Source organism: Nomascus leucogenys, chromosome 15 (assembly GCF_006542625.1).
Source record: "Nomascus leucogenys isolate Asia chromosome 15, Asia_NLE_v1, whole genome shotgun sequence".
Taxonomy (NCBI): domain Eukaryota; kingdom Metazoa; phylum Chordata; class Mammalia; order Primates; family Hylobatidae; genus Nomascus; species Nomascus leucogenys.
In genome coordinates this window covers 107,310,883-107,330,020 of record NC_044395.1, presented here as the reverse complement: position 1 = coordinate 107,330,020, position 19,138 = coordinate 107,310,883, and the positions used below count along the sequence as shown (strand labels likewise).

General features: G+C 52.5%; 1 protein-coding gene across 2 annotated transcripts; it reads left to right on the top strand.

Moving 5' to 3' along the window:
- The first annotated feature begins 363 nt into the window (after positions 1-363).
- Positions 364-10,518, top strand: RAPSN (receptor associated protein of the synapse). 2 transcript variants are annotated; one of them, XM_003278974.3, is made up of 8 exons: positions 364-771; positions 1,389-1,727; positions 6,702-6,860; positions 7,609-7,707; positions 7,797-7,919; positions 8,337-8,390; positions 9,337-9,536; positions 10,228-10,518. In XM_003278974.3, the coding sequence occupies exons 1-8, from the start codon at positions 580-582 to the stop codon at positions 10,298-10,300; spliced, it is 1,239 nt and encodes a 412-aa protein (XP_003279022.1). In that variant the 5' UTR covers positions 364-579; the 3' UTR covers positions 10,301-10,518. The 2 variants fall into 2 exon arrangements, with proteins under 2 accessions (XP_003279022.1, XP_003279023.1); XM_003278975.3 differs by lacking the exons at positions 7,797-7,919; positions 8,337-8,390 and having other exon boundaries at positions 401-771; positions 10,228-10,511.
- Positions 10,519-19,138: the final 8,620 nt, after the last annotated feature.

The window sequence follows — 19,138 nt, the reverse complement described above, 5'->3', positions numbered from 1 at the left end:
GTGTCTTGATGGGGGAGAAGGTGGGGGGTGTCTTGATGGGGGATGTCTTGATGGGGGAGAAGCAGGGCTGGGCACTCACCTGGCTTCCCCGGACCTGCAGGTCCATCCTCGCTCTCCTTCCCCCGAGCACCTCTGGCCCAAGGCCTGCCCACTTGCTGGAGCTGGCCCCTTGGCGAGGCTGCTGGGAGGGCCCGTGCTGCCAGGGCGGTCAGGGTCAGTGTCGGAGGTGCCGAAGGGACACCCAAGGGGGTGCCCAGGTGGCAAGGTGCCTGTATGCTCGGGGAAGCCACGTCCCAGCTCGTAGGTGGGTGCGGCAGAGGCCCACGTGACCTTGCTGCTGACATTCCTCAGAGGCCACGTGGCCCCAACTGGCAGGAACAGCTGCGGACAGGGGCTGAACCAGCTTTGTTCCCAGGGTGGCGCCTGCTGTCCATCCAGGCCCCACTCTGGCTCCCACCCGATGCTGCTTTTGTTCCCACGTTTCGGGGGGCAGCCGGCACTGTGATTCCTGCGCCATGAGTGCCTAGAGGCACGGAGCCACCAGGGATCACCCCACGTGGGGCACAGGGCTTGGGGAGGATGGGGCAGGACCAGACCAAGCAGCAGATCGAGAAGGGGCTCCAGCTGTACCAGTCCAACCAGACAGAGAAGGCATTGCAGGTGTGGACGAAGGTGCTGGAGAAGAGCTCGGACCTCATGGGGCGCTTCCGCGTGCTGGGCTGCCTGGTCACGGCCCACTCGGAGATGGGACGCTACAAGGAGATGCTGAAGGTGGGTGCACCCGGCCTGGGGGCGTTCAAGGGTCAGGCTGGGGCCGGATGTCTCCCAGGCTCCCCAGTCCCCTCTCGGCCTCCTTGGGCTCCCCCGTGTCCCACAGGCTGGCAGCCGGGGCCCGAGGTTCTGAATTTATATCTAAGGCCCTGGGTCTTAGATACTGAGTCTTGGCATCAGATTCAGGCCTGTGGCCTTGAACTGTGGTGTCCGAGTCTCTGAGACTGAGGTTCTCCAGCCTCAGGGTCGAGGGTTTGTGGGTCTCAAGCCCAGTGTAGGTTTCAGCCTCCCTGTCTGGTGTTCTGTATCTGAGCCTGGAGGGGCGTGGGCTCCAGGGTTGAGGCTGGGGGTGGGTGGGTGGGGGAGACTCCAGATCTGAGGCTTGGGATAGAAGGTGAAGGCTGCGAGCCTGAGCTTGGGAGGTGAGGCTGGGGTGTAGGGAAGGTAGCCGAGGCTGGCGGGTGGAAGCTCTGGATCTGAAGCTTTGGGATCTGCTGCTTTGGGTGTGAGGCTGGGGGGTGGGTGTGGGGCTTCCAGGTCTGAGCCTGCAGTGCAGGCTGGGGTCCAAGGCTCAGAGTCCAGGCTGAGCCCCACCTGCCCACCGTCGCGGTGTGCAGTTCGCTGTGGTCCAGATCGACACAGCCCGGGAGCTGGAGGATGCTGACTTCCTCCTGGAGAGCTACCTGAACCTGGCACGCAGCAACGAGAAGCTGTGCGAGTTCCACAAGACCATCTCCTACTGCAAGACCTGCCTTGGGCTGCCTGGTACCAGGGCAGGTGCCCAGCTCGGAGGCCAGGTCAGCCTGAGCATGGGCAATGCCTTCCTGGGCCTCAGCGTCTTCCAGAAGGCCCTGGAGAGCTTCGAGAAGGCCCTGCGCTATGCCCACAACAGCGACGACGCCATGCTCGAGTGCCGCGTGTGCTGCAGCCTGGGCAGCTTCTATGCCCAGGTCAAGGTGGGCCTGCACCCCGGGGGGACAGCAGTGGAGGGCTTTGGGGCTCCCCTCCCACGAGGCACACACCCTGTGGCACTACCTCACTCGGCCCTCCTTTTAGGGAGGGATGAGGAGAGTGAGAATCAGAGAGCGAAAAGGCTTATCCAGGAAGGTGACAACTTGGCCAGGAAGCCAGCAAGGGCAGAGCCAGGATTCAAACCTTGATCTGTCTGACTTCCTGGAGGAATAATGGGAGGCTCCTCTGTAAGGACAGGCCAGCGGCCTCTGCCCTGCCGTGTTTGCTGTGTGGTCTTGGGCAAGTCACCTCTCCCCTCTGAACCTTGGGAGAGATCTGTAAAATGAAGGAGAATAGGACTCACCGTACAGTGGGGTTGTATGGAGTCAGTCATCAAATATTTATTGAGCATCTACTGTATCCCAAGACTGTTGACCCAGGGTGTAGCAGTGAGGAAAACAGCCAAGTCCCCGTCCTCACGAGGGTTGCATTCTCGTTGGGGAAGAAAGACAATCAACACAGTCAGGAAGTCAAGTGGTTAGGAGAAAGCGAAGCGGGGCAAAGGGCTGGCAGCACTGGGCGTGGGGGTGTCATAATTTCAAATATGGTGGTCGGAGGGCCTCGCGGAGGTAACGTTTGATGGCTTGAAGAAGAGAGGGTGCACCATGCAAAAATCTGGTGAGAGAGCATTCTAGGCAAAAATGGGGGAACCCCTAAAGCCAAGCTGGACCCTGGGGAGCACCCTGGAATGTCTCCTGGAATGTTCCAGGAAGGACAGAGGCCAGCATGGCTGCCAGGCGTGTCTCAGGTGTGTGCAGAGGTAGAGAGGTGAGAGGAGGAGGGCCAACTGTGAAGGAACTGATAGGGTCAGCGACTGCAGGTTCTGACGCTGGGTATTTTTTGGCGGGGGCAGGGGTGGAGTTTTGCTCTTGTCACCCAGGCTGGAGTGCAGTGGCGCCATCTCGGCTCACTGCAACCTCTGTCTCCTGGGTTCAAGCAATTCTCCTGCCTCAGCCTCCCAAGTAGCTGGGACTACAGGCGCATACCACCACACCCAGCTAATTTTTGTATTTTTAGCAGAAATGGGATTTCACCATGTTGGCCAGGCTGATCTTGAACTCCTGACCTCGGGGATCCACCCGTCTTGGCCTCCCAAAGTGCTGGGATTACAGGCGTGAGCCACCGCGCCCAGCCGACCCGGGGTATTTTTGTTCCCTTTCCCCTCAGGTATCTGTGCTGTACTTGGTCCATGGGGGATTTAATGCCTGGCCCCAGTAGATGCTTAATAAATCTTGGAGTTAGTGAGTGGATAAATGCTGATGGATCCAAGCTGGGATGGGAGGAAACGAGTCACCAAGGATGACAGCCAGGACTTTGTTTTTAGGAAGCAGATGTAAGGGGGAGCCATTCAGTGAGATGAGATAGGACTGGGGCGGGACAGGGGTTTTTAAAAACCTTTTTAATTCTGAAGAAAAGTAAGCTAGGCATGGTGGCTCACACTTGTAATCCCAGCACTTTGAGAAGCTGAGAGGTGAGGATTGCTCAATACCAGGAGTTCCAGACCAGCCTCTACAAACAGTTTTTTTTTTTTTTTTTTAATTTGGCAAGGCTCATATCTTTCCTATAATCTGAGCACTTTGAGAGGCCAAGCAGGAGGATTGCTTGAGCCCAGGAGTTTGAGGGCAGCTTGAGCCGCATAGCAAGACCCCATCTGCACACAAATTTAAAAATGAACCAGACATGGTGGCTCACATCTATTGTTCAGCTACTCAGGAGGCTGAGGTGGGAGGATCGCTTGAGCCCAGGAGTTTGAGGCTGCAGTGAGCCATGATTGCTCCACTGCACTCCAGCCTGGGCAACAGGGCAAGACCCTGTGTGAGAGAAAAAAAACCAAAAAACCCAAGTGTGGGCTTGTGGGGTGTTCATTGCTAGTGGGATGTCCGTGCTTCCAAATCTTTTCAGTTATCAGAATAACTGAAGTTTATACTGACATTTCCAATTCAAATCTAATGTTTCAGGAGCTCCCCTTAACTTATTTTAAACTCGATTGTCTTTTAGATGAAAAATCTTAGTTTCTAACAACATAATTAAATATTTGCTTTACCCTACAAAATACGTAAAATAATTCCAAAAGACAATACCTATATTACTCTAGAAAATAAAGACAACTGAATGAAGTTTAAGATTTCTTTGCTGTTCTTTTGGCTTTTTTTTTTTTTTTGAGACAGTCTCGCTCTGTTGCCTAGGCTGGAGTACAGTGGCTGGATCTCGGCTCATTGCAACTTCTACCTCCCAGGTTCAAGCGATTCCCCTGCTCGGCCTCCTGAGTAGCTGGGACTACAGGCACACGCCACTATGCCCAGCTAATATTCTGTATTTTTAGTAGAGACAGGGTTTCACCATGTTGGCCAGGATGGTCTCAATCTCTTGACCTGGTGATCCGCCTGCTTCGGCCTCCCAAAGTGCTGGGATTACAGGTGTGAGCCACTGTGCCCAGCCTTGTTTTTATAATATATCCCACTACGAGTAAACTGAGTACTTTTGTTCCAAAGTCATTGAAATAACTTTTTTTTTTTTTTTTTTTTTTTTGAGACGGAGTCTTACTCTGTCACCCAGGCTGGAGTGCAGTGGTGCGATCTCGGCCACTGCAAGCTCCGCCTCCCGGGTTCACGCCATTCTCCTGCCTCAGCCTCCCCAGTAGCTGGGACTACAGGCGCCCGCCACCACGCCCGGCTAATTTTTTTTGTGTGTGTATTTTTAGTAGAGACGGGGTTTCACCGTGTTAGCCAGGATGGTCTCGATCTCCTGACCTTGTGGTCTGCCCGCCTTGGCCTCCCAAAGTGCTGGGATTACAGGCGTAAGGCACTGCGCCCGGCCGAAATAATTATTTGTGTGTGTGGTTGTAGTAATATGACACACAGTTAGGGACATTTATTTACTTTTTTTCTTTTTTTTTTGAGATGGAGTCTCGCTCTGTCACCCAGGCTGGAGGGCAGTGGCGTGATCTCGGCTCACTGCAACCTCTGTCTCCCAGATTCAAGTGATTCTCCTGCCTCAGCCTCCCAAGTAGCTGGGACCACAGGCACTTGTCACCACACCTGGCTAATTTTTTTGTATTTTAGTAGAGATGGGGTTTCACCATGTTAGCCAGGATGGTCTCAATCTCCTGACTTCGTGATCTGCCTGCCTCGGCCTCCCAAAGTGCTGGGATTACAGGCATGAGCCACTGCACCCAGCCTTAGGTTTTTTGTTTTTTTGTTGTTTTTTTTTTTTGAGATAGGATCTTGCTGTGTCACCCAGGATGGAGTGCAGTGGCTCAATCACGGTTCACTGTAACCTACAACTCCTGTGTTCAAGCGATCCTCCCTCCTCAGCTTCCTGAGTAGCTGGGACTACAGGCACATTCTTCCACATCTGGCTAATTTTTAAATTTTTTGTGGAGACAGTGGTCTTGCAATGTTGCCCAGGCTGATCTTGAACTCCTGGCCTCAAGCTGTTCTCCCAACTCAGCTTCCCCAAGTGCTGGGATTACAGACATGAGCCATTGCACCTGACCTCCATTTTCTATTTTTAGGTATTTTTCAAATTAAATTTAATTTTTTTAACCTGTAAAACATTTATATGGCTTCAAATTTAAAAGTATGTAATAAGGCATATTAGGAAAAGGGTTTTTTTTGGGGGGTTATTGACACTTCTCTTTTGGTCATGTTAACTTGGAGCTGCTTGTTAAATATTAAGTGAAAGATCAAATAGATTTACCTTGAAAAAGAACAGTGAAATGGGGCTTTAGCTGAAGGGAAATGAGGTCAAGAGAAGGTGGGTTAGTTTTCTTTTTTCTTTCCTTCTTTTCTTTTCTTTCTAGTATTTTTGTGTGTGTGTGTGAGACAGAGTCTGCCTCTGCCACCCAGGCTGGAGTGCAGTGGTGCAATCTCAGCTCACCACATCCTCGACCTCCTGTGCTCAAGTGACCCTCCCACCTCAGCCTCTTGAGTAGCTTGGGACTACAGGCGTGCACCACCATGCACAGCTAATTTTATTTTTGTAGAGACGGGGTCTCACTAAGTTGCCCAGGCCATTCTCCAACTCCTGTGCTCAAGCAATCCTCCCAAAGTGCTGGGATTCCAGGCGTGAGCCACTGTGCCTGGCTCAGTTTTTATTTTTTAAATGAGATGAGAAATGCCAGACATGTTTGCACGTGGATGGGAAAGATTCTGTAGAAAGAGAGAACCTGACGGTGCAGAGACTGCTCGTCGGGGGCTGGCATTTGATGGGAACAGGAGCATCCTCCACAGTGACAGGAAAGGGGGCAGGGAGCGTGGGAGCAGAGGTGCGGAGACGGAAGATCTGGTGGAGACAGGAGGGGAAGGAGCTTCTCCCTGATTTTCTTCCTTTTCCTCGTGGAGTTGAGGCGAGGTCATCAGCTGACCATGGGCAGGTAGAAAGAGCGTTTGGAAGCTTGAGGAGAAAGTACAAGCCAATGGTTGCATCGCCTCGCTGAGTCTGTCTGATGTTCTTTTGAGCCTGTTGTGCCGCCAGTCTGCCACTGAGCTTCAGGGAACACCTGCTTCCAGGTGCCAGCAGGCAAGCTCTAGTGGAGGGATCTGGTATCTCCGGTCCCTGTGCATCTCTGAAGCTGAGGAGCCCGCTTGGCATTGGGAGAAAAGAGAAGCCAACTGTATTTTCTTGTCTTTTCATTCATTCACTCAATATTTCTTATGCATCTACCAAGTGCCAAGAACTGTGCTAGGCTCTTGGGATGCGTCACAAACCAGATGAGAATCCCTGAGTCCACAGAGCGACACCTTTGCGCTGGCTGTTCCCTCTACCTGGGCCACTCTTGTCCTGGATGTCACAATGAACGAGCAGACGCTCAAGCCCCCCGCCCCTACCTGCTGTTAGAGAAGCCCGGCCCAGGAGCCCTCGACTTGGGGCAGCCTCTGCCGCTCAGTTTGCCTCCTTCCATTCCACGTCCCCTGCAGGACTACGAGAAAGCCCTCTTCTTCCCCTGCAAGGCGGCAGAGCTTGTCAGCAACTACGGCAAAGGCTGGAGCCTGAAGTACCGGGCCATGAGCCAGTACCACATGGCCGTGGCCTATCGCCTGCTGGGCCACCTGGGCAGTGCCATGGAGTGTTGTGAGGTGGGGCAGCGGGGAAGGGGGCAGGTCGGGGATGAGGTGGTGTGGGCCAGGGGCTGGGGCCTGGGACAGCAGGGCTTCCTTCTTCCAAATCAGCCCCGGCTTCCAGCCCCCTAGGGCTCGCCTCTGGCCCAGCCTCTCCGCAGGCGTGCACCACCATGCACAGCTAATTTTATTTTTGTAGAGACGGGGTCTCTAAGGCGCCCAGGCCTTCTCCAACTCCTGTGCTCAAGCGATCTTCGTGTTTCGGCCTCCCAAAGTGCTGGGATTCCAGGCATGAGCCACTGTGCCTGGCCCAGTTTTTATTTTTTAAATGAGATGAGCTCTCTACAGCTGAGCCCCTGAAGGAAACATTTGTCCCCCAGCCACATCCCAAACCCACTCCCTTCCAATCCATCTGCAGGGGAGGGGGCTTCCTTCTGCCCCAACACCCTATATGGGGCACTTTGAAGGGTAGAGACGGAAGAGGGCCAGTTTCTGGAGTCCCACTGACCTGGGTTCACATCCCAGCTTTGTCACTTACTGGGTGACCCCAATCAAGTCACTTCTCTTTGAGCCTCACTTTCCACCCACCTTGCTGGGTGCTGTGACTTCAGTGGTTCAGTGTGTGAGGCCTCAGCACCATGATAGATTCGCTAGGCTCTGAGGATGTTGCTTCCCTGGGCTGCCCCTTCAGAGGGGCCCGTTGAGGGGAGGGCACTCCAGTGGTGGTGGCAGAGGAGTAGGCCTGAACCACTGGCCACCCTCGCAGGAGTCTATGAAGATCGCGCTGCAGCACGGGGACCGGCCACTGCAGGCGCTCTGCCTGCTCTGCTTCGCTGACATCCACCGGAGCCGTGGGGACCTGGAGGTGAGGTCACCGGGATGCAGGGGCTGGGGGCGGGGGGCAGGGGCACAGGCCTGATGCAGCCTGATTCCATCCCCCACCTGGCTCTGCAGACAGCCTTCCCCAGGTACGACTCCGCCATGAGCATCATGACCGAGATTGGAAACCGCCTGGGGCAGGTGCAGGCGCTGCTGGGTGTGGCCAAGTGCTGGGTGTCCAGGAAGGCACTGGACAAGGTGAGGTCGGGCCTTTCCCACAGCCTCCAGCGCTCCCAGCGCTCCCCACTTGGGGCCAGTAGGTTGGCTGGCTCTTTCAGCCACTTTGTCTGACGTCAGCCTCACCCTGATCCTACGAGGCCAGGACATTCCTGGTCATTTTCCAGCCTCAGAGAAGGCCCATCACTTGCCCCAGGACCCACAGCTAGTAAAGGGCTGGAGCTGGGGTTGGAACCCAGGCTGCTGGGTAAACTGAGGCAGGAGGTCACTTGCCCACACAGCCCCTATGACTGTGCCCTAGTCTCTTCCTGCTGCCTTCACACACAGGGCAGCTGCCATGTCACCCTCCCTAGGCCTGCCCCCCTACCCCGTGCTTCCCTGTGAGCAAGGCCTGTCAGACAGCTCTGCCCGCAGCCCTAGCCTGTGCTCACTTTCCAGGCTCTGGACGCCATCGAGAGAGCCCAGGATCTGGCCGAGGAGGTGGGGAACAAGGTCAGACTTGATTCTGTATCCTGGATCTGTGGTCAAGGGCCCAAGTGGGGAACCTGGGTCTGGGGAAGGGCCTTCCTGAGCCTGCTCACGTCATGAGCCCTTCCTGATCCTGGGAGCTGCCTGCAGCCAACCCCATACCCTGGCTCTGTCTCTGTCACACACAGAGCACTTCTGAGGGCTGAGGGCAGGGCAGAAGTTTCATAGCTTGGAGGATAGCAGAATTCCTCAGAAGCTTCCTGATGTTGATTAAAACTCCTAACAGTGGGCTGGACACGGTGGCTCACATCTATAATCCTAGCATTTTGGGAGGCTGAGGTAGGAGGATCACTTGAGCCCAGAAGTTTGAGAGCAGCCTGGGCTACATAATGAGACCCACGCTCTAAAAAAAAAAAAAAAAAAAATTGAGATTGAGTTTCACTCTTGTCTCCCAGGCTGGAATGCAATAGCGTGATCCCAGCTTACTGCAACCTCTGCCTCCCAGGTACAAGCGATTCTCCTGCCTCAGCCTCCTGAGTAGCTGGGATGATAGGCACCCGCCACCACACTGGGCTAATTTTTGTATTTTTAGTAGAGATGGGGATTCATCGTGTTGGCCACGCTTGTCTCGAACTCCTGGCCTCAGGTGATCCACCTGCCTTGGCCTCGCAAAGTGCTGGGATTACAGGCATGAGCCACGGTGCCCTGCCGCAAATTATTATGGAGTCTGTGCACCAGGTTTGGTCATAAAATCTTTCAAAAACATGGGGTCTCCAGGCAGTTCTGGGGGGTGAAGACCTCTGATCTCACCCACCGCCTCATTCTGCATGAAAGGAAGCAAGGTCCCAGAGAGGGCAGGACATTTTTCCGAGGTCCATCAGCAAGACAGGGAAGTGGCTGAGACTGGAGCCTACCTGCACTGACTTTGCTCTCATCCCCCACTGCCGCTCTCCACTCCTGCGGGCCCCAGCTGAGCCAGCTCAAGCTGCACTGTCTGAGCGAGAGCATTTACCGCAGCAAAGGGCTGCAGCGGGAACTGCGGGCGCACGTTGTGAGGTTCCACGAGTGCGTGGAGGAGACGGAGCTCTATTGCGGCCTGTGCGGCGAGTCCATAGGCGAGAAGAACAGCCGGCTGCAGGCCCTGCCCTGCTCCCACATCTTCCACTTCAGGTGGGGGCTCCTAGGGGGGTGGACAGGGGTGGGCAGGGTCTCTTCAGGGCACTCTAGGGCCCAGCTGGCCTAATCACAGCAATAATACTAATAGCAAACACTTAACCTTGGCCAGGCGTGGTGGCTCACGTCTGTCTCGCAAGCACTTTGGGAGGCCGAGGCGGGCTGATCATTTGAGCCCCGGAGTTCAAGATCACCTTGGCCAACATGGTGAAACCCCGTCTCTACTAAAAATACAAAAATTACCCAGGCATGATGGTGGGAGCCTGTAATCCCAGCTACTCGGGAGACTGAGGCAGGAGAATCACTTGAACCTGGGAGGCAGAGGCTGCAGTGAGCTGAGATCTGTGGCCATCCTTATCATAATTCCCAAAGAGAAGTCAGAGAGGCCCCTCAAAGGTCATTAGGTCAGACATCCAGGACCAGACCTGCCCTGGGCCTGGCTCCATCCCATCCTCCCAACTCCCAGTCCATGCTCTGCCCTGGAGGTCCCTGGAGCAGAGGAGGAGAGGGGCAAGCCGGGTGCAGTGGGAGCCTGGGGGGACCGTTCTCTTCCCTTCCACTGCTGCTGAACAGCCACCAGGATTCATCCCAGCCCCTGCAGAGGGCAGGCAAGGAAGAGAGAGAGGGCCCAGGGCCCGGAGGGAAGGACAGGCCTCAGGGGAGTGGACAGGGCCCTTTGCCTCCCCAGGTGCCTGCAGAACAACGGGACCCGGAGCTGTCCCAACTGCCGCCGCTCATCCATGAAGCCTGGCTTTGTGTGACTCCTGGCAGCAGGCGTGGGCTTCCTCCTCACCGCTCCCGCTCTTTCTCCACTGCACACCAGAGGCCCATTTACTCCTGGGGCAGTTGCCACGGCGTCCTCACCACAGCCAGGGCCTTGGGGCCTGCCCACGGCTGCTCCCCTGGGCCCAGCTCCCCTCCCTGCCTCTTTGTACTTTGCTCTTTATAGAAAAATAAACTGTTTGTACCTGGTCCCAGGGATTCCGACTTCCCATGCCCAAGGTCTGAGGAGTGGGGAGAGTGGGAGTGAGGCGCCCCACGGGAGCTTCCTCAGACACAAGCGTTTCCTCTGCACATATGTACAAGGGCCTCCAGCAGCCCCTCCAGGAACTTGGGATGCCACAGAGATGCGATCCCTGCACTGAGAAGCTGACATGCAGGGTGTGGGAGGGTATATGATAAACAGGAAACACACAGTTTGGAAAGCCTGGTAGGAAGCTGCTATAGACGAATCGTGTCCCCCCAGATTCCCGTGTTGAAGCCTTAGTCCATTTGGGCTGTTGTAACGAAACAGACTGGGTGGCTTGCAAACAACAGGAATTGATATCTCACAGTTCTGGAGGCTGGGAAGTCCAAGATCAAGGCACCTGCAGATTGGATGTCTGGTGAGGGCACACATTCTTGTTCACAGATGGAGTCTTCTTGCTGTGTTCTAGCATGGTGGAAGGGACAAGGAAGTTCTCTGCATTCCTTTTTTTTTTTTTTTTTCTCTTTTGAGACAGGGTCTCACTCTGTCACCCAGGCTGGAGTGCAGTGGTGAGATCTCAGCTCACTGCAACCTCCGCCTCCCGGGTTCAAGCAGTTCTCCTGCGTCAGCCTCCCGAGTAGCTGGGATTACAGACACGCATCAACATGCCTGGCTAATTTTTGTATTTTTAGTAGAGACGGGGTTTCACCAAGTTGGCCAGGCTGGTCTCTTAACTCCTGACCTCAAAAGATCCACCTGTTTTGGCCTCCCAAAGTGCTGGGATTACAGGTGAGAACCACCATGCCGGGCACAGTCCCTTAATAAGGGCACTAATCCCATTTATAAGGGCTCCACCCTCATGACCTAATTGCCTCCCAAAGGCCTCACCTGCCTAATGTGACAGTCCTAGCAGGCTCATATAAAGTGATAAGTTCTTTGTAACAATAAAGAGTAGAGCCTGGTCGTGTGCAGTGGCTCCTGCTTGTAATTCCAGCACTTTGGGAGGCCGAGGTGGGAGAGTCACTTGAACCCAGGAGTTCAAGACCAGCCTGTACAACATGGCAAAACCCTGTCTCTAGAAAAAAAAAATAGAAAAATTAGTCAGCATGGTGGCACACACCTGTAGTCCCAGCTACTCGGGAGGATGAATCTCTTGAACCTGGGAGGCAGAGGTTGCAGTGAGCCAAGATCATACTACTGCACTTCAGCCTGGGGGACAGAGCAATACTCTGTCTCAAAAAAAAATAAGAGTAGAGGCCTGGCTCAGTGGCTCACACCTGTAATCCCAGCACTCTGGGAGGCAGAGGGGAGGTTGGATCACCTGAGGTCAGGAATTTGAGACCAGCCTGACCAACATGGTGAAACCCCATCTCTACTAAAAATACAAACATTAGCTGGTCGCGGTGGTGGGCGCCTGTAATCCCAGCTCCTCGGGAGGCTGAAGCACGAGAATCACTTGATCCCGGGAGGTGGCAGTTGTGGTGAGCTGAGCTTGTGCCATTGCACTCCAGTCTGGGCAACAGAGCGAGACGCCATCTCAAAAAAGAAAAAAAGAGTAGAGCCTGGTCCCTCTTCCTCATGTTCATCCCCTTCCCTAAACCAGTCCTAAAACCATTAAGTGGGACAGAGCAAGACAAGTATCTGTATGGAGGGGTGACCTGGTGTGAGGCACTGGAATCTAAGCAGGCTGAAGAGTGTCCACATGGGAAGGCCTGGGGTGAGAGGTCAGAACCTGTGTGGAGAGAGGACGGAATCCACACGTGGGGTTGGGTTGTTTTGAAGTGTCAGAGACCAAGCCCAAGGAGGGGCAGCCTGGCGTGGGCCATTGGGACCTCACCAGGGTAAGGAGGCATCCAAATTGGTGAAGGCTTGTGTGAGGCATCAGAGCTTGAGTAGAGCGAATAGGCCATGCACGTGATTTGGGGCATCCTGGCAGGGGGCATTAGGTCAAGGATTGAGTGAAGAGGGTTCTGTGTGTGGAAGGGAGTGGCAGTGGAACACTGGGTACACAGAAGGGGTTGATCAAACAAGTAAGTAGGTCAGGTGCGGTGGCTCACAGTCTATAATCCCAGCACTCTGGGAGGCCGAGGCAAGCGGATCACTTGAGGTCAGGAGTTTGAGAGCAGCCTGGCCAACATGGTGAAACCCCATCTCTACTAAAAATACCAAAAAAAATTAGCTTGATGTGGTGGCGGGCGCCTGTAGTCCCAGCTACTCGGGAGCCTGAGGCAGGAGAATGGCGTGAACCCAGGAAGCGGAGCTTGCAGTGAGCCGAGATCCTGCCACTGCACTCCAGCCTGGGTGACAGAGCAAGACTCTGCCTCAAAAAAAAAAAAAAAAAAAAAAAAATTAGCTGGGCATGGTGGCGCACACTTGTAATCCCAGCTACTTGGGAGGCTGAGGCAGGAGAATCCCTTGAGCCCAGGAGGTGGAGGTTGCAGTGAGCTGCTGAGATCACACCACTGCACTCCAGCCTGGGCAACAAGAGTGAGACTCCATCTCAAAAAAAAAAAAAAAAGTAGGTAGATTAAGGACAGTGGAAGGCAGCCTTCTCACTTTTTTTTTTTAGATGGAGTCTTGCTTTGTCACCCAGGCTGGAGTGCAATACCTCCATCTTGGCTCACTGCAACCTCTGCCTCCTGGGTTGAAGCAATTCTACTGCCTCAGCCTCCTGAGTAGCTGGGACTACAGGCATGTGCCACCATGCCGGCTAATTTTTTGCATTTTTAGTAGAGACAGGGTTTCACTGTGTTAGCCAGGATGGTCTTGATCTCCTGACCCCATGATCCGCCTGCCTCAGCCTCCCAAAATGCTGAGATTACAAGTGTGAGCCACCGTGCCCGGCCGCTTTCTCACTATTGGTGGAGAGAATTACAAATATGGCATGGGAGAGAACCAGAGTGGACCCTGTGGCGTTGAATTAGAATTGTAAGAATCAGTGTGAACTCATGGACTTCAAAATATACAGGTAGATCTAGAAATAAATATAGTTATAAATGTGTGTGTCCACCAGCCTGAGCGCAGCGATATGCCAACAGCAATGAACTCACCCAGCAGCCAGGGCTTGGCTTTGAAACACCACGTTTCACTAAAAGGAACCAAGGCTCTTTGGTTAAGGGCCTGATTCCAGGGCTGGGTCATGGAGAGTACAAGATGAGCCAGAGCTATTTTGTGCCAGAAAGCAAGGGAAGTTGAAAGAATAATGAGGAAAACTCAAAGGACACAGGAGCCAGCTTGGATGGGCTCCCAGCGGCCACTGATAATGAGTAACAGTGATTGTCTCAGCTCAGGCTGCCATAACAAGGCACCTTAGGATGGGAAGCTTAAACAACTAAAACTTACAGTTCTAGAGACAGGACATCCAAGATCGAGGTGCCAGAAAATTCACGAAGCCTCTCCTCCTGACTTGCCCTTCTCTCTGTGTTCTTACAAGACTTTCCCCCTATGCTCCTGTGGTGACAGCAAGATCGAGCTCTCTCTCTCTCTCTCTCGCTCTCTCTCTCTCTCTCTCTCTCTCTTATTTTATGTATTTATTTATTTTTGAGACAGAGTCTCGCTCTGTTGCCCAGGCTGGAGTGCAGTGGCGTGATCTTGGCTCACTGCCTCAGCCTCCCAAGTAGCCAGGATTACAGGTATGTGCCACTACGCCCGCCTAATTTTTGTAATTTTAGTAGAGATAGGGTTTCACCAGGTTGGTCAGGCTGGTCATGAAGTCCTGGACTCAAGCGATCCGCTTGCCTCAGCCTCCCAAAATGCTGGGATTACAGGCATGTGTCACCACACTTGGCTAATTTTTGTATTTTTAGTAGAGACAGGATTTGGCCAGGTTGGCCAAATCGAACACCTGACCTCAGGTGATCTGCCCCCCCGCCCCCCAGTCTCTTTCCCTCCCTCTGTCTTCCTCTTCCTATAAAGGCACTAATTGGCTGGGTGTGGTGGCTCACGCCTGTAACTCCAGTAGTTTGGGTGGCAGAGGCAGGCAAATCACTTGAGGTCAAGAGTTCGGGACCAGCCTGGGCAACACGGCGACACCCCGTCTCTACTAAAAATACAAAAATTAGCCACGTGTGGTGGTGCACATCTGTAATCCCAACTACTCGGGAGGCTGAGATGGGAGTATCACTTGAGCCTAGGCGGCAGAGGCTGCAATGAGCTGAGATGGCACCACTGCACTCCAGCCTGGGCCAGAGTGAGACCCTGTGGAAAAAAAAAAAGCTGGGCCTCGTTGAGAAGGTGGCATGTGAGTGAAACCTTAAAGGAGGTGAGAGACTGAACTAAGCAGATTTCCTGGAAAGAGCGTTTTCCTGGAGAACAGAATCCTAAGACAGGAGCTTGCCTGATGTGCTCAGGAGCAGCAGGGAGGCCTGTAGTGAGCGGGAGGGAAGGAGGAGAGTGTGGTGTGAACACACGCAGGCCTTGGGAAGGACTTTGGCTCCTGCTCTGGCGAGTCGGGCACTTGCTGAGGATTTCGAGCAGAGTGACGTGATCTGACTAGGTTTTACAGGAATCCGTCTGGTTGCTGTGTGGAGAACAGATTTGATACAAGACAGCTGGCCTGAATGTTTCAAAAATGCCAAAGCCATGAAAGACCAAAATGACTGGGAGACTGTTCTAGGATAAAAGAGATTAAAGAGATGTGACAACTGGAGTGCAGTGGCGCGATACCAGCTCACTGCAACCTCCACCTTCCAGGTTCAAGCAATTCTCCTGCCTCAGCCTCCCAAGTAGCTGGGATTACAGGCGCCCACCACAGCGCCCAGCTAACTTTTTGTATTTTTAGTAGAGACAGGGTTTCGCTATGTTGGCCAGGCTGGTCTATGAACTCCTGACCTCAGGTGATCCACCCGCCTCGGCCTCCCAAAGTGCTGGGATTACAGGCGTGAGCCACCGCGCCTGGCCAATGATACTGGATTTTTTTTTAAAGGCTTTAAGGGATGTTTAGGGAATAATTTAAGACATTTTTATATAGACTGTATATTGGATATTATTGCATCAATATTAAATTCCCTGGGTATGTCTATATATATATATATATATATATATATTTTTTTTTTTTTTTAGACAGAGTCTCCCTCTGTCACCTAGGCTGGAGTGCAGTGGCGCGATCTTGGCTCACTGCTACCTCCACCTCCCAGGCTCAAGTGATTCTCCTGCCTCAGCCTCCTGAGTAGCTGGGATTACAGGCATGCACCACCATGCCCGTCTAATTTTTGTATTTTTAGTAGAGACAGGGTTTCTCCATGTTGGCCAGACTGGTCTCAGATACCAACCTCAAGTGATCCGCCTGCTTTGGCCTCCCAAAATTCTGGGACTACAGGTATGAGCCACCACCCCCAGCCAACAATGTATTATACTACCAACGTATCGTAGCTATGTATGAAAATGTCTGTTTTTAGGAGACACGGGCTGAAATATTTACAGGTGAAGTGTCATGAAGTCTGGAAGTTATTTTGATTTTTTTTTTTGAGATGGAGTCTTGCTGTGTTGCCCAGGCTGGAGTGCAGTGGCCTGATCTCAGCTCACTGCATCCTCTGCCTCCCAGGTTCAAGTGATTATCTTGCCTCAGCCTCCCAAGTAACTGGGACTATAGGCATGCGCCACTGATTTTTGTATTTTTAGTAGAGACGAGGTTTCACCATGTTGGCCAGGCTGGTCTCAATTTCCTGACCTCAAGTGATCTGTTCACCTTGGCCTCCCAAAGTGCTGAGATTACAGGCATGAGCCACCGTGCCCGGACAGAAATGACGTTTTCTGTCATCCATGCCAGAGTGTGGTGGCAGGATCATACCTCACTGCAGCCTTGACCTCCTGGGCTCAAGTGTTCCTCCTGCTTCCACCTCCTGGGTAGCTGGGACTACAGGCATGTGCCACCGCACCTGGCTAATTTTTTTTTATTATTTTTAGAGATGGGCTCTCCGTACGTTGCCCAGGCTGGTCTCAAACCCCTGGGCTCAAGAGATTCTCCTGCCTTGGCCTCCCAGACTGCTGGGATTACAGCCATGAGCTACCTCACCCAGCCTGTAGCTTACTTTGAAATGGTTTGGGAATAAATGTGTGTGTGTACACACACAGAGGGAGAGAGAGCAAAGTCAAATGTGGCAAAATGTTATCAACTGGCAAATCTAGACGAAAGGTACACAGGTGTTCATTGTCTATTCTTTAAACTTTGTTGTATGTTCAACATTTTCAAAATAAAGGGTTTTTCAAAATAATAGATTTTAGGAAGCATTGTCCAGAGAAACAGAACCAATAGGATCTCTTTGCTTGTACTTTTGTTTTTTGTGTTTTTTTGTTTGTTTGTTTTGAGATAGAGTCTTGGTCTAGTCGCCCAGGCTGGAGTGCAATAGCGCGATCTCAGCTCATTGCAACCTCAGCCTCCCAGGTTCAAGCAATTCTCCTGCCTCAGTGTCCTGAGTATCTGGGATTACAGGCGCCCACCACCAACGCCCGGCTAATTATTTTTGTATTTTTTAGTAGAGACGGGATTACTCCATGTTGGTCAGCCTGGTCTCGAACTCCTGACCTCAGGCGATCCACCCACCTTGGCCTCCCAAAGTGCTGGGATTACAGGCGTGAGCCACCGCGCCTGGCCGCTTGTACTTTTAGTGGCAAAAACTGCAATTACTTCTGCACCAACCTGCTATATAAAGAGATGTAGTATAAGGACTTGGCTCATGTGATTGTGGAGTCTGGCAAGTCCCTAGATCTGCAGGGTGAGTTCTGGAGACCGAGGAGACTTGATGGTTTTGTTCCAGCCTCTGATTCAGAAGGTCTGAGAACCAGGAGAGCCGATGGGGTAGTTCTCCTCTGAAGGCTGTCAGGCTCAAGCCCCGTGAAGAATAATGTTTCAGTTCAACTCCAAAGGCAGAAAAGACCTTTGTGCCTGTCAGAAGGGAATCTGGCAGGAAGAAACTCCCTTAGAGTCAGCCTTTCTGTTCAACGCCTGCAACTGACAGGATGAGGCCCGCCCACATTAGAGGGCAACCTGCTTTCCTCAGTCTCCTGATTTAAATGTCAATCTTGTCTAAAAACAGCCTGACAAAAAGACCCAGAATAATGTCGAACCAAACACCTGGGCATCTCATGGCCCAGTCAAAATTAACCATCACAGGAGGGTTAGGGTAGAATCCAGGAGACCAGTGGAAAGGTCCCCATAATAATCTAGGGGTAGCGGTGGCTCATGCCTATAATCCCAGCACTTTGGGAGGCTGAGGCGGGCAGACCGCTTGAGGTCAGGAGTTCGAGACCAGCCTGGCCAACATGGTGAAACCCCATCTCTACTAAAAATATAAAAATTAGCCAGGCGTGGTGGCGTGCACCTGTAATCTCAACTACTTGGGAGGCTGAGGGAAGAGAATCGCTTGAACCTCAGAGGCAGAGGTTGCAGTGAGCCAAGATAGTACCACTGCACTCCAGCCTGGGCAACAGAGTGAGACTCCTTCTCAAATGCAACAGCAACGCCAAATAATAATAATAATAATAATAATAATAATAATAATAATCATCTAGGTCTGAGATGATGGTGGCTTGAACCAGGGTGATAGGCAATGGAGGGAGTGAGAAGTGGTCCTATTCAAGGGGGTTAGGAGGAGTTATATCTTTCGTTTTGGAAATTTTCAGGTAGATACAAAAGGGGAGAAACCAATGAATTTCCATCTCAGCCTTAACTATGCATTTCAGCACATGGACAGTCTTGTTTACCCCCAAAAGCCCTATCAGGCTCCACACCCTCCACTTGATTGCTTTGATTCAGATCTTACTATTTCTGAATTCTGGATATTTGTTTAAGGTAGACTCAATGGGATTTCCAGGTGGATTGGATTTGCTGTTGAGGTAGGAGGTGGGACTTGACTCCAGAGGCAGGGCTCAGACATTGGACCAAATTGAAGACTAGCTAAAACAGGGATGGGGCAGAGGCACCTCTCCAGAAGATACACCCACCAGTGTGCCATGTCAGTTTGCCATTGCCATGGCAACACCTGAAAGTTACCACCCCTTTCCATGGCAACAATTCAATGACCTGAAGTTACCACCCTTTTTCTAGAAATGTCTGCATTATATGTCCCTTAATTTGCATACAGTTAAAACTAAGTGTAAATATGAGTCCAACACTGCCTCTGAGCTGCTACTCTAGGTACCACCCTCTGCTGCTGCTGTACCCTACCTCTTCAACGAAAGTTGCTGCCTAACCCCACCAGCTCTCCCTTGAATTCCTTCGTTGGTGAAGCCAAGAACCCCCCTTGGCTAAGCTCCAATTTTGGGGCTTGTTTGTCCTGCATCAGTGAGGGAAGAGAGAAGTCAAGAATGACTCCAGGTGCAGTGGCTGATGCCTGTAATACCAGGACTTTGGGAGGTGAAGGTTATTGGATCACTTGAGCCCAGGATTTTGAGACCAGCCTGGGCAACATGGTGAAACCCTATCTCTACAAAAAACACAAAAATGGCCAGGCGCAGTGGCTCACACCTGTAATCCCAGCACTTTGGGAGGCCAAGACGGGTGCATCACCTGAGGTTAGGAGTTCAAGACCAGCCTGACCAACATGGAGAAACCCCGTCTCTACTAAAAATACAAAATCAGCCAGGCATGGTGGTGCATGCCTGTAATCCCAGCTACTCGGGAGGCTGAGGCAGG